At 36.5% G+C, this 13,824-nt stretch overlaps 1 protein-coding gene across 1 annotated transcript in view; it reads right to left on the minus strand.

Moving 5' to 3' along the window:
* FRK (fyn-related Src family tyrosine kinase) overlaps positions 1-13,824 on the minus strand; it is a 53,513-nt gene that overhangs the window by 15,497 nt on the left and 24,192 nt on the right. Inside the window, exons 2-4 of the mRNA XM_010004761.1 lie at positions 13,417-13,538; positions 7,094-7,257; positions 6,294-6,462 (exon numbers count right to left, since the gene is read on the minus strand). Of these exons, the coding sequence (XP_010003063.1) occupies positions 6,294-6,462; positions 7,094-7,257; positions 13,417-13,538 (455 nt within the window). The remainder of the gene's footprint in view (positions 1-6,293; positions 6,463-7,093; positions 7,258-13,416; positions 13,539-13,824) is intronic.

The raw sequence follows: 13,824 nt of genomic DNA on the forward strand, positions 1-13,824 counted from the left end.
GAGAGGAAGAGCAGAGCAGGGAAAAGATGAAACAAAGCTGAGTAGGAGAAGGAAGAACATGACTACCATCTGTATCCTCTGCAATGGAGGGTTCTGTCCCAGGAGATAAAATGCTACAGTGCAACATCTGAACATACCAGGAATGGTGAGATGACACAGAAAGCTAGTATTAATTAAAGGATCAAGATTTATGATTTATATACTCACAAATGAGGTTTAGGATAACGGAAAGTTCTAAATATTGTTGTATGAATGAAATATATTAAAGATATTTTACAAGATTTGGTATTATAGTAAAAAAATGTGGTTTGTTGACCCAGGCTGGACACTAGGTACCCACCAAAGCTGTTTTATCACCCCCCTCATCAGCTGGGCAGGGGAAAGAAAATGTAATGAAAGGCTGTGGGTCAAGATCAGGACAGGGAGAGAACATTTAGCAATTATCCTCAAAGGAAAAACACACTCAACTTGAAGAAATTAATTTATTTTTATTACCAATCAAATCAGAGGAGGATAATGAGAAAGAAAAATTAAATCTCTCAAAACCTTCCCCCCACTGTTCCCTTCTTCCTAGGCTTAACTGCACTTCAGGTGTCTCTGTCTCCTCCAGTGGCACAGAGGGACTCAGAATGGGGGTTGCAATGAGTTATTCACATGTTGTTTTCTGCCTCTCCTTGCTCCTCAGGGGAAGGACTCCTTACACCCTTCCCTGGCTCTGGAGTGGGGCCCCTCCCATGGGAGACAGTCCTCCATGAACTGCTCCCATGGAAGTCACCACATGGGCTACAGTTCTTTAAAAAATGCTCCATCTTAGCTCCCATCTATGGGTTGCAGTCCTTCTGGGACAGACTGCTCCAGCGTGGGTCTGTGATGCAGTGTGCTATATAATGCCCAACAAGGTCATTGGTGAGTGATGCCCCACTGTCCTCACCTAAACCCACAAGCCTTTCGTTATATTTTTTCTCCCCTGTCCAGCTGAGGAGTGACAAAGTGGCTTTGGTGAGCACCTGATGTCCAGCTGGAGTCAACCCGCCACATCAAAAGACTCTAGTTTAATTATTAATCTTGGGACTCTTTCTGCAAGGTTAATAGAAATTTTGTATAAAGATTTAACATACTGACATTTTGAAGGTCTTCATAAGCCACCACTGGCTCTGAAAATGTCTCCAAAGAGTCAGAGGGAAAAAAAAAAAAGTTCCAAATCAATAGATTTAATCTTCTGATGTTTTTGATAGTGAAGTATTGAACATCCTGTTTAGAGGTGGACAACAAACTGCTAGAAGAAACAAGAATTAATTTTAGGAAGATGTTTTGTTAAATCTGAAAACATCTCTACTTGAGTTATTTTTCCTGGAAAATCTCCCTTACGTCTGTAAGGGTTGTGTGTGGAGCCCTGTTATCTGTTGCCAGTGGACTGCTAACCCCAAAATGTGAAGCTGGTTAAACTAGATCCTCCATAATCAAAAAGGTGGGGGGTGCTACCCCACCAGCTTTGTCAGAAGATGGACATTTCCTGTGTCCTCCTTAGGAACTGCAATCCTTGTGCAGTTTTTTTTTTTGCCAGAGAACTCCCAGGCTGACCAGCTTAAGATCTCATAGATTCCACCAGCTTGACATTTTCCTCAGTTTTGTTACTGTGGTAAATTCTGTGGAATTACAGAACACTGCTGGTAGCTGAGTTCACCTCCTCCAACTGTAGGCAAAAATTCTGGCACTTAGATTTAATGTAGCCATCTAGATTTTACAATCAATGGAAAGAAACATGTTTTAATATCATGTTAATTTTCTCATTGTAAAGTACACCTCTAATCTATAGTATGATTTATCTGACACATAAGTGTTTGTTTCTTCTCACTAATTATTTAAAAAGCCTAATGTATCTAAGCTGTTGGATGCCTAAAAATAGGAAAAATGGGGCTAGGATGGTACATATTCATGTTTCAGAAAGAAACAGTTGTGCAAATTCCAGTTTGTATGCAATATCGGAAAAATTTGCTCTTTCTCCAAATAGGAATGGAAACAGATTTCTGAATACCCTAATTATGCACAAGTCAGGAATCACACATTTGCATCAAGTGAGAACTGACTCTGGGAAAAATTCATCACTGCCATCTCACCAGAATTCTGGGAGTTTACCTTTTCCTACAGCTTGGAAGGTCATCTACCTAAACACAATCATTTTAAGCCTTTCAGCAGCAATAGCTAGAAACTACAGTAACTTGAGAAAAACTATTTGATAAATAAGGAGAGCACCATAAAACCAGAAACTAGATGTAGCCTTCTGAAAGATAACTGAAAATTGGTTTAACTTGCTCTATATGTACCTCCAGAACAGAAAGAAAAATAATGCATACAAGGTGGTTTTTGTTTTATTACAAGAAGGCGTAACAAGAGTAAAAGACAAGACAACAGGTAAATCCAGATGAGAAATCAGGCCCACATTCTTATAAGCATAGTGATATACCATTGATACAAACTGTCAGACAGCAGAGGCAACTTCTCTCTGTGCCTTCATTTCAGGACTAGAAGACATCTGTTTATTATCTAGTTAAGAGCAAGCTGTGTTTTGACTAAATATAAATGCTTTCTCTGAGCAGAGTGGTGACATGTAATGGCAGATAATGGCGAAATGTTCAGACTACACATGATCTAGGAGAGATGTACTCTGCAAAGTAATGCTCTACAGAGAAATTTGGTCCAGCAGAAATCCCTTCTGGCCTTCAGGACTATAGATCTATAATGTACTGATTGCATTATGCTCTTCTATATTGTTTGCTATGTTATTATCTTACTTGATTAACCCACTCTTGCCTGGAAATGAAGTCATGGTTCCATGTCACAACTTTTCTGGGAAAAAGCCATTTTAACAGAACTCTATCTTAACCCTCTCTACCTGTCAGATCCCGTTCAGGTTATCACACTTCTCTGTTGTTCTGATGACTTTCTTTTCCAGTGGGTCTGCACTGTAAAGCAGCTTAGCAAAAAGACTTTTACTCGAAATACACACCCTTCTCTCTCAGTGTAAAGATAACTGATTCAGGTCTTTGAGCTAAGCAATAAGAGAGGATTATTTTACAGTGTGTTAAATCTGAAGCCTGAAATACTGCCTTTGTGAATATCGGAAGCTTCAATCATCAACATAAACCATGATGTATTTCTTGATTACTCATGAATGACTACTAGGTCTTCCATTTACTTTTCATCTTTATATTACAATGAATGAAATTACTATTGCTGTCATTTTTTTAGTACCAAGATAAGAATTTATTACTCAGATTAGGGTGACAGCAATGGGATTTTTCTTTAATTATTTAAATGTTATTCCTCATGAGTAACAACAAGAACAAGCTATAGAAAATCAATGTGCTAACTGATTACAGTACGATACTTCAAATGGTGAATAACTTTGTTTAGAAGAGGATAATTCCCTAAAAAGTACATTGCAAGGTTAGATGCTGCCTTTGAGAATGAGATAGTTCACAAAATACAGTGATAAGAGATTCAGTATTACCTATATAATTTATCAAGATGGCTTTGAGAATGAAAGTCTTCATTCTGAGCATCACTAAGTGCAGTGCATGACTTCCTTATCACATCATTAGATCACAAATTCTGCTATCCAAGCATCACATCCAGGTGGGTCTTGTATCTGCCCTTACTCAATATAACCCACTGTGAGATCAATGAGATTACTACTGTTGACCTTAACAGGAGACTCACTAGAGTGAAAAAAACAGAGACGGAAAAAAGTTTTTATAAATTAAGTACAACTTCCCAGCTGAACTATGATACTACACAAGTATCACAGTTGAAGGGGTTTCTTCTGCTATACTGTGCTAGTCTGTACGTAATAATGACTTTGCAGTGTTTATTGTTTATTCCAGTTTAAAATTTCATTTTTAGCTAACAAACCTATTGAAGAAGTTTATGTGATAATTTCTTATTGGATTCTAGTGTTCTGTTAGTGCAGTCTTAGGAGATCTTAAAAAAAAATGAAAAAAACCTTATTTTCCTGCTCACATAGCTCTAGGAGTATTGCATTACCTGCGTGCTTTATCAGCAAGACACTGAAAGGATACTGAATTAAACAGTCAAAGAATGAATCTTCACAGATCAGTTTGGTCTTAAGAAAATTAGAAACAGTTTCGGGTTTAAAACTAACGAAGGCAAATTGCAGCTGGAACTTGCCACTAGTGTTTCACATACTTCTGGATAGACTTGTAATTCTGATTCAATCCATTATTAAAATAGAAGTTTGTTTCACAGAGAACTGATAACACATACTGTCCCCATTATACAGGAGGAAAAGCTGAATTAGAGTTTTAAATTAGTTATTAAAAGAAGGAGATGAAATATTATTAAGATAGCTTCCTATTTTTTTTGCATATGCAAAGCCAGACAAATGTCAGCTTCACTTCCCCGTTAAAGAAAATAAGTAGAAATGTATGCATTGCAATTCATACAAAATGCCATTTTTTTATTTCATGAGAAACAAGCCTTTTCCTAGAGTGCTAATTGCCACATATTTTCTTAAGGAGGAAAAGGATAATTCCTATAAGAAAACTTAGTATTAAAAAAGGTTAACATATCTTAGCCTTGTTCTTCACTCCAGTTTCATTTATTTCCTTTTTAAAATATTGTTTAAGGGATTTCACACTTTAGTAAAGACCTTTTAGTCTCCTTCAATGAAACAAACTCATCCAGATGTTGCATCAAATCATTATAGGAAAGTAAACTCAGACAAATCAAGTTCCTGTCTTATGGAGATGAAAGTTAGGCATCATACTGGGCTGTTTATACAGACGTCTAGCATGTCAGAAATGTAAAAAAAATCCCTCTCTTCACACATCTAGACTTGTTCTTTCTTTCAGCATCATGCCTGGAAAAAATGTGGTTACTACCTTGCAGTAGCCCAGAAAAGATCTTCTGAAAACAACAGAACATCTAAAACATCTGAGCTACAATAAAAATCTTGTTGATGTGTTTAACATAAAGAAGAGGAGACCCAAGAGGAACTTGGTAACAGTTTTCCAGTATGTACGACACTGCTGTAAAGAGGAAAAAATAAAAAGTACTCTTTAGTCATGGTGTATAAGACAAGAGGTACTGGGACTGAACTACAGAATGAATGATTCAGGTCAATTACAAGGAGAAAAAGATCAGTTTCAAACTTGTGGTTTCAGAAGTCAATAAAAATAGGCATATGGATCACAGTCACAAAAGGTATAGGCTTAGTGGATACAGCCTTAGGAAAGGGAAATTAAAATCTCAGTTCACTGAAAAAAAAAAATGCTTTCACATTAATTACAAAAGGTCTTTAGACCAAGTGGTTTTTTTCTAATTGCAGTTAAGCAGAGAAAAGAAGGTGCTTATTTGTTTTCAATTTGCAAGTCCCAAACCATAAACACTATCCTGATACAAGATAGCCCTTAAACACATGCTGAAATTCCTCCCTGTTCAGATGGCCATTCAAGCAGGACTCAAGCATATTGTTACTATTCTTAATCAAAGATCTGAATCTGTTCTGCTTCCTCAAATATGTTCATTAATGCTCAACACAAACTTTTCCAATTAACCACAAGTCATTACACATTGTTACGTCTTTTTAAAAAACACATACATCACCCAGGCCTTCTTATATATGTAGTTCTTGCCACCTGCTGGCAGGTGTTTTATGTTGTCAATTTAGAATTCACAAATTACTTGAAGTTAATGAAAATTAATTAAGGAAAATGTTAAATCTGTATTAGTAACAAGCCTATCTTATATGCAAATATTGGCTATTAATGTTGTGTATTAAAAACTTAGAGAAATGTTATTCAATCAATGTTAAGATTAAAGCACTTCTTAAATACAAACTGAATACAGTGCTTATCCTGTATTGCCTAAGGAATCATTACAGTATAGCATCAAATCACTAGAAGAAATTCTACAGATGGTAAACTGATTACTTCACTTACACTTTACTTACAGAGGAAATGTAGTCATTCAATTCCATACAAGCAATACTGTCCAAAATAGATAGCTTTGCTGGGTTGCCTTTTCATATAATATTTTGGATAATAATTACTTCAGCTAATATGGAAACAGAAAACTGTACAAAATTATGACTCAAAATAACAAAGAATATCTGGACCTTGAGCTTTGCTAACCTTCATGTTTAAGTGCATGGATTTTAAGAATGGTTGCATATATGAATAGGCTCTCTTTTCAGTAGCATTCAAAAAACACGTTATTAAAAAAAACACATGCTAACATTTCACATTATTAGCATCTAAGAGTAATTCACATACCTGGTTTTAATGTTTTGATTGCCACGGGGGTGGTATTATTCCACAGTCCTTCCCATACCTCACCAAACTGACCAGATCCTAATTTTTTCAACAATTTCAGAGATTGACGGTCTATCTCCCACTGATCAACAGTTTTGTATGACAAATCAAAAGTAGTAGGAATTTGTACCTGGTAAAAGAGAATAAATAATACAGTAATTGAGACTTCTAATATATTTTCAACAGTGTATACAAGTCATTCTTTACTATGTCATGTAAAGTCACAACTGATATAAATAATGTTTCCTTAGAGTATATACACATGACAAAGTGAGCTGAGAACAGAAAATACACTCCATATCCTGGGTACTTTTTGTTAGAAAGAAGAAATAATATTAAGAAAATATTCTGCCATTAACAGTAAAAATTAGAAATCACCCCTCTAGCAAGCTTTCTGAACAGTGACGTATTGCTTGCCTGAACCTTGTGGTTTTGCCTCAGTAATTACTTATGGACAGCTAGAGTTATGAAGTTGGAGCTTTCATATCCATATACATTTATAAAAAGGTATTCATTAATCATGATTTGGCATACTTTTTCCTCCAGCCACATGATGATTTGTTCCAAACAGCATGGTGTTTTATTATTAACATGCCAGCTTCAAGAATGAAACTGTAGCACTACCCAGAACTTCCTGAAAATAGATCATCAACGTTTAGAGGCATAAATATATAGGCAGATCTGAAGTTAAAACTTTCTGACTGATACCTGATGAGTTAACCTACAAAAGCCATGTTGCACAGTGTAGCATTCACTCTTACCTTTAAGCATGGCTTTCTGAGCACCACGCAGAGGCCATCACTGTTCTTACTGTAATAGTCAACAAACTCATTCAGAGTTTTGAAAGTTTTCCTTCTGGTTATGAAAAAGCCTCCTTCATCCAGCTTCCTGATCCTGTAGTGCTTCACAGATACACCATCAAAAACTAAGAAGATGTAAATACAGTAAGTTTCCAGGATTTACAGCAGTGGTACAGTATAGCTTAAGGCCAAACCATCACAAAATTCCTAAATGAGGACCTTAAAATAAATTATTTTAGTTTCAAAGATGACTGCCATAAAAAATATCTTTCAAACCAAAGCTCACTTTTTAGATAGCTTAACATATCACGTCTATCAGTCTTCAACTATTCAGGTTTGGAGATTCTTTCTTGTACTATAAGAACTGACACAAAAATATATTCATACATCTTCTGTGAGGCAGCTCATATTTTCCATCTGTAAGGACACCAAAAACCAACCAGGATTAAATTATTACTTCACAGTAATAATTTAATAAAAAATTATTACTTGACAGTAATAATTTAATCAGTTTTTAATATTTAATTTATCAATCCTAACATTCCAAGTAACAGCTGCTTGGCTGGCAGGCATTTTAGAGCAAACAGTTATACCCTCCACACAACCAGAATTCTCTGAAAATCACTCACAGCTTCCATGGGGTTTTTTGAGTTCTCTGCACTTCTAGAATATGTAAAAGATCAGGCCAATAATGCTCTTGTCTGAGTAGCTGATGACTCCCTTTCCATTGAAATGTCTTTTATTCCAATCTAGGGTCTCCTAATCAACAAGATTTTTATCTCCTCACGTCTTGCAGGCTATTTACCTGCACTTCATGACACCCAGAGTGTCCTTCCTTCCCAGTGACCATCAGGGCATTCCTTAAAGATGTCAGAAAGTAGGCTGGGCCACTGCATGCTGGGGATAGACCTGGACCAGCAGCACACCAGAGCTGGACAAAAAAATGCACTTTCACTCACCCAGTGCATTATCTAAGGAACACCAGGCTTGAAATCGCTATTTCTGACATCTCCATCATATATAGCTTAGAGAAGTGATCTTCAAAGGAGAGTTTGTGCAACCCAGGGAGTGCAAAAGACAACCCACTGGGGCGTTGGGGAAAAAGTATTTATTGTACCATGAATAAAGAAAATAACAAATTTTTAAAATCTTGTTTCTTCAGTATTTTTTTTTATTTTTTTATACTGCACCTTGCGATTTTCATCACAGGCCACCAGAGGGCATAAAGGAGCTGTTGAAAAGATTTAAAGCGTTTCTATTTGCCACAGGTAACACTTTTAGACACCTCAGAACTTGTTCTGTTTGAGGGTCAGAAATTAGAACATTAGTAACTATAAAAAAAAAAAAGTATAAAAATAATTATATCACACTTTTCAAACGTCATTTATTTTTCACTAAACACCCATAATGAGTATTTTTTATTTATAACATTATTTTTTCATTATATATCTTTTGGAAATGGGATGAAACAACATTAAGGGAAGAGTAATCCACTACCAACAGACTGAAAAATTAATAACTTTTCTAAAGTTCACAAGAAAGTACATCTGGCCAAATTAGTTGCTATTTATGATGCACTGAATAGAAGGCAGCAGGGTAACTGTGTGAATCCAGCCTCAGTTGTATATCACAAATTATAGTAGTTTGACTACCTGCTTTATTTATTGGCAGTATTATAATTATTACTTGCGATGCAGCTAAAATTAACACAAGAGTTGATTTGAAGGATTTGCTCTAATTTCTTAAATGAGCCTCATATGAAGTTTTATGATTGGAAGCATCTGGATCAGGCAGTGATGTGTGTGGAGAAGCTGGAGAAAAACCCTGTGCTGATACCACCTCTTCCTGTGATAAGCAGCTGTGATTAGTGCAGTATTTGACAGGGGGCTGTTTACTTGTATCCCAGGGCTGTGTCTGGCTGTTCAAGTCCTGCCCCACACACTGGCAGCACTGCAGTGTGGTGCAGCTCCTCTGCCCAACCTGACACAGACCATGTGTCTCTCAGGGGAGAGCTAGCCATAATCCCATCAGTGCCTCCAGTCATCCCTACATCCTCACCAGGTGGCTAAAAAGGACAAGATTGCAGCTTCAGCTTCACACAGCTTGACAGCACCCGGGTTTGAAGACTGCAATGGTTTTCTCCTCAACTTGCCCTTCCCAAGAGAATTACAGCTCCCCATTAGATTTCTTCACGGTTTCAGTTCAACAGAAGCATTCTCCTCTTCCTGATTCCCATCTTCAAAATACTGGGCCACACAGAAGAAGTAGATTTTGCTATTCCAAGGATGAGAATAAAATAATTTACTACTCCTTCCTCAGGGCAGCAAAATTTATGGTGGCACCAACAGAGTAAATGTCTTCATCAAGAGAATCATAGAGGAAGTAAGGCACCATTACCACCAGTGCCCCAGCACCTCCCCTGTCAGCAGTCCTCCCCCAACACTGGTACAGAGCTGCTGGCAGGAGCTGTGCTCAGACTCCAAACCCAGGGTAGATGTGGGAGGAGGGTGGCTTATGTGATCATCCTCACCAACTCAGAACGGGTGCAGGGGATGATCAGAAACTATTCTACTGCTATGGCTATGATTTTGCTACTCCTATCAGTCTGCTGCCCCAGACAATTACATACTTTTCTTATGCTGAAAACCACACAACCGTGTTTAGGAGCATGATAAAAAAAAATGGAAGGGTACATAAACCATTCGCATTTAATGCAATCAGTCTTTTAGATACCATTATTCAGTGAGGGGGGAAGCAGAGAGCCTCCTGCTATCATTGGCAGTGACACTCAATTAAGCTGAGCACATCTAAATTATGGCTTTTAATTAAAAAGAGGCTAGGTCTAAGATGGCAGCAACATGTTTAAAATCTAATACATTTTACACCAGATGCTGGAGTCATCAACATAAAAATCTGTCGACAACATGTGCATTTTTTAAAATGGAAAAACCTATTTTTAAAATGTCAAACACTTCAAAATTATAGCAACACATCTCAGTGGCCTAGAGGGTTTCATGAGCTTTCCATTTAACCATTCTTAGCTGAGAAAAAACCTTTCTGAACATGACTTTTTTTTTTTTTTTAAATTTAAATAGTCTAAAATGTTAAAAATTGTAAGTTTTCCCATCAAGACAAGTTATAAGTGAAAAGTGTGATATTAATGAAAGGCAGAGTTTATTTCTTTTTCTTTTTTTTCCCTAAGGAGATAGATTTGACTCCCTCATTAACACTGAGTCTAGTATACATTGTCCATATGAGTATGAAATCAAGCATCAAAGTCATAAAATCAGTATATGGATGCTTGAGTAAAAATCTTCCTTTTCTACTTCTTTTCCTTTTTAGCTTTATTACAGCTACATGTTAGTCTGGACAGTGGATGACAGTATTTTCTTTGATACATTAATTCTGAAAGCCCGATTGTCACTCTTCTAGCCATCATCATCTACTTCGGAATGAAAACAAAACAGCAACAGAAGGTAGAGCAAACCCAACCAGTCCTACAGAGGATGGGAGCTTGGGGTCCTGTCCTTTCTGCACTGAAAAAATTGGAAACAGAAATTAGAGATGTATTCCAAAATACCAGACTGCGACTTCTCCCCTATCAGTGTATCAGCTTCTTTGGTGATAGAAGCCATCCAAGACCTTTTAAAAGAAATAGTTCTGAATTGCTGTTCCTCAAGAAAACACCACTGTTCTGACTCAGCTTTGAGTGCCTCATAATTCCTGATGGAATAATAAGGAGTTAGTCAGAAAAATTACCTTCTCCATACTATCTGGTGGACTGAACAGCCTTTCTTCCAATTAATACTCCCCTCAGTTGAATCCACTTCATCATTTGCTTTAGAATGCACTAGCTCTCCCAAAACTAGACATAAATAATGAGATTATGGACATACAATGTCTAGACCATTATGTATACTATTAGGCTGAAAGCAAAAAAGCTTGCACAACACAAACAGACTCCTTTCAGTCAAGCTGATTTAATAAGCATCAAATAATATTTAGGTCTTCAGAATGAAGTAGCGTGTTGAGGCTAAATTATGTTCAAGTTGGGGGAGGTGCTGAACGACCTAGCAGCACTGGTAAATTACATCATTAATAGTCACTGTCTACAGACTCATTGAGAGTGCATTCTCTTTCTTCACCTAAAAGAGCACAAATGTTTAATAAATCTGAGATGACACATATATACACACATACACGCTCAGAAGACAACCCATGTTTGTGCATGAAGGAGGGGACTGGCTCCTGTAGCTGGAGCCTTGCTTCTGTGTATGTTATGTTTTTCAGTGCCACTCTTCCCTTTCTTCATCAAGCAAACCAGCATGGAAGAAATCCACACTGATGGTTTAAGATCTTGCTATTATCAGCCCATCATTAAGTCTTCTGGTCCAAAATAAGCTTACACAGAAACCTGAAAAATTTCTACCACAAGCTTTTGTAAGTGGATTAATATTCTAAACCAGATCTATTATAGTCGATTTGCTGACATAGTTGTTTGTTGACATAATTGTTGATTATAGTTGACAAATCCATGATTTGTCAGTAAAAAAAATTTAACAGCAGCATCGAAGGATGATCTCATCCTACCACAAATGCTGGCCTAATATTTATTTTCATTCTCTTAAATCTTCCTCTGCAATACTTCATAGTTTAAATAAGGTACTGCTGTCTTCCTGAAAGAGAATTAGTCAGGATACTGGGTGAAAAATTAAGATTTTTAATCTTTCCTAAAAGGCTACAATTGCAGAATAATAAAAATAAAATTGCATTTCCACCCTTAGGTGTACAAAACACAAAATTTTTCATTGAGTTTTAGTAAGGTGTCATGTTTTCAAGTGCAAACATTAAGCAGATAATACAGACTTATCTATCCATCCCTGTGTAACACCATACTGTTATCAGCCTAGCCCAGCCCTTGGATGAAATCAGTTACTGGATGAACACTTGAATGAAGCTGAAACTGTATAAAATGGGAATAAGCTGGCATACAGAGGGAAAGCATTTTGAAAGGTTTGTGGCTGTAACAGTCTTTGGATAAAAGGGTGCATGCACAGAGCTCAGTTCTTTCACAGCTGGGGAGCAATTCCTAGCTGATGTTAGCCTTCCTATCAGTGTATCTTGGCAAAACAAGTTTCCTTTAGGGAAAATTGAAGACTATGGAATTAACTGTCCCAGAACTATTCATATCATACTTATTTCGTAAAACTGCCCTGTATTTCACTCAATGGGTAACATACATTTTTTGTCTTGGCAATAAATAGCAACCCTCCCATTACCAGAAGGCATTGCAGGTGTGTAAACTTTCCATATGATATGGAAAGACAAACCAAGAATGTGTCAAAAGTTCATTAAGCTGCTTAACATGTTTCTGGTAATGCTCAGATGGTGCTTGACAAATAAACATTCAACACAAGAAGAGTCAGCATGAAAGAATCTGGTTATGCACAAGATGCCTCTCATTTTACTCATGTAATTCTGCACTGACAACTTACAGTTTATTCAAAAACATCAAGAGTCATCATTGGCCTATAGAATTATACAGGTAGAGCACATCAGGAAGTTTAGGTGAATAGCCCTGTTGTCTCTTGAGCCACACATTTATGACAAGTTTTGCAGAAAATGCTCATAATCAGGTTTATTATCTAATAGGGCAAATATCTATGACATGAAAAAGATTACATGTACATAAATTATCCAATAAGTGTCCTTATTTAACAGTTTTCCAGATTCAAATAAGGGACTTTAAATAAATTTCAAAACCCATCATCATAATAAATCTAACTTTTAACTTTTATTTACAGCTCATTTTTCCAACTAAATATGTCTGACTCTAAAGTACAGCTTTGAAAATCTTCCTATCATTTTACCTCTGAAAATGAATAAAGGTGTGTTCTAGGAGACATTTCTGCAGATATCTGCCAACATGGTTTAGTGGGGTTTTTTTGTACTAAGCAGAACAAAAGTGTATAACTGTAAGGTATTTTTTGGCATTTTAATCATGAGCATAGTTTCTATTTTAAAGCAGTTGGCATGGTGGAAGTATTAAGTGTAAAAAAAGTGTATTTCTGTTCTGAGCATATTAATAAAGAAAGCCTATAAAATAAATGTTAGTAAAAACACAAATTACTCTTACCAAATTTTCTTTACATGTGCCCTGGGAAATATTATTATGAACTTAATTTCATTCTCATGCCCATGGTTTATCATTCTCAGAAATTAAAAACTCCAGATCACCTGAGAAATTTTTGAAACATTGCTTAGGATGAAAAACTAGAATATACCTGAAAGTGAATATTCGCCTTTTAGACTTTCGCTTTCTCGGATTAGGAAGGCTCCTGCCTGGTTTCCAGGGTAGGACAGTTGTCTCTCAGCATCTGCTCGTTTGATTGGGCCAAAAAACCATCTGAACAAATAAAAAACATTCATTTTATCAGTCAGTGAAACATACCAGCAAGACAATTTAGCTTTTATAAACATGCTGTGTATTTACTAAAAGATAATCTGTGCTATGCTAATTAAATTCCAATAGCATGGGGAAAAAAAGCCAACAAGATCTACACAAGTTTATTGCTAGAAAATATTGCTTACACATTTGAGTGAAACCTGGATTTTACAGCTGATGAAAATTCCTACTGATTTCAATTGAATGAAAATTCAGAAGTGACAGACCGGTCTGGTCCCAGGAAAAA

The sequence above is a fragment of the Chaetura pelagica genome, unplaced genomic scaffold, assembly GCF_000747805.2.
Source record: "Chaetura pelagica isolate M959 unplaced genomic scaffold, ChaPel_1.0 scaffold171, whole genome shotgun sequence".
Taxonomy (NCBI): domain Eukaryota; kingdom Metazoa; phylum Chordata; class Aves; order Apodiformes; family Apodidae; genus Chaetura; species Chaetura pelagica.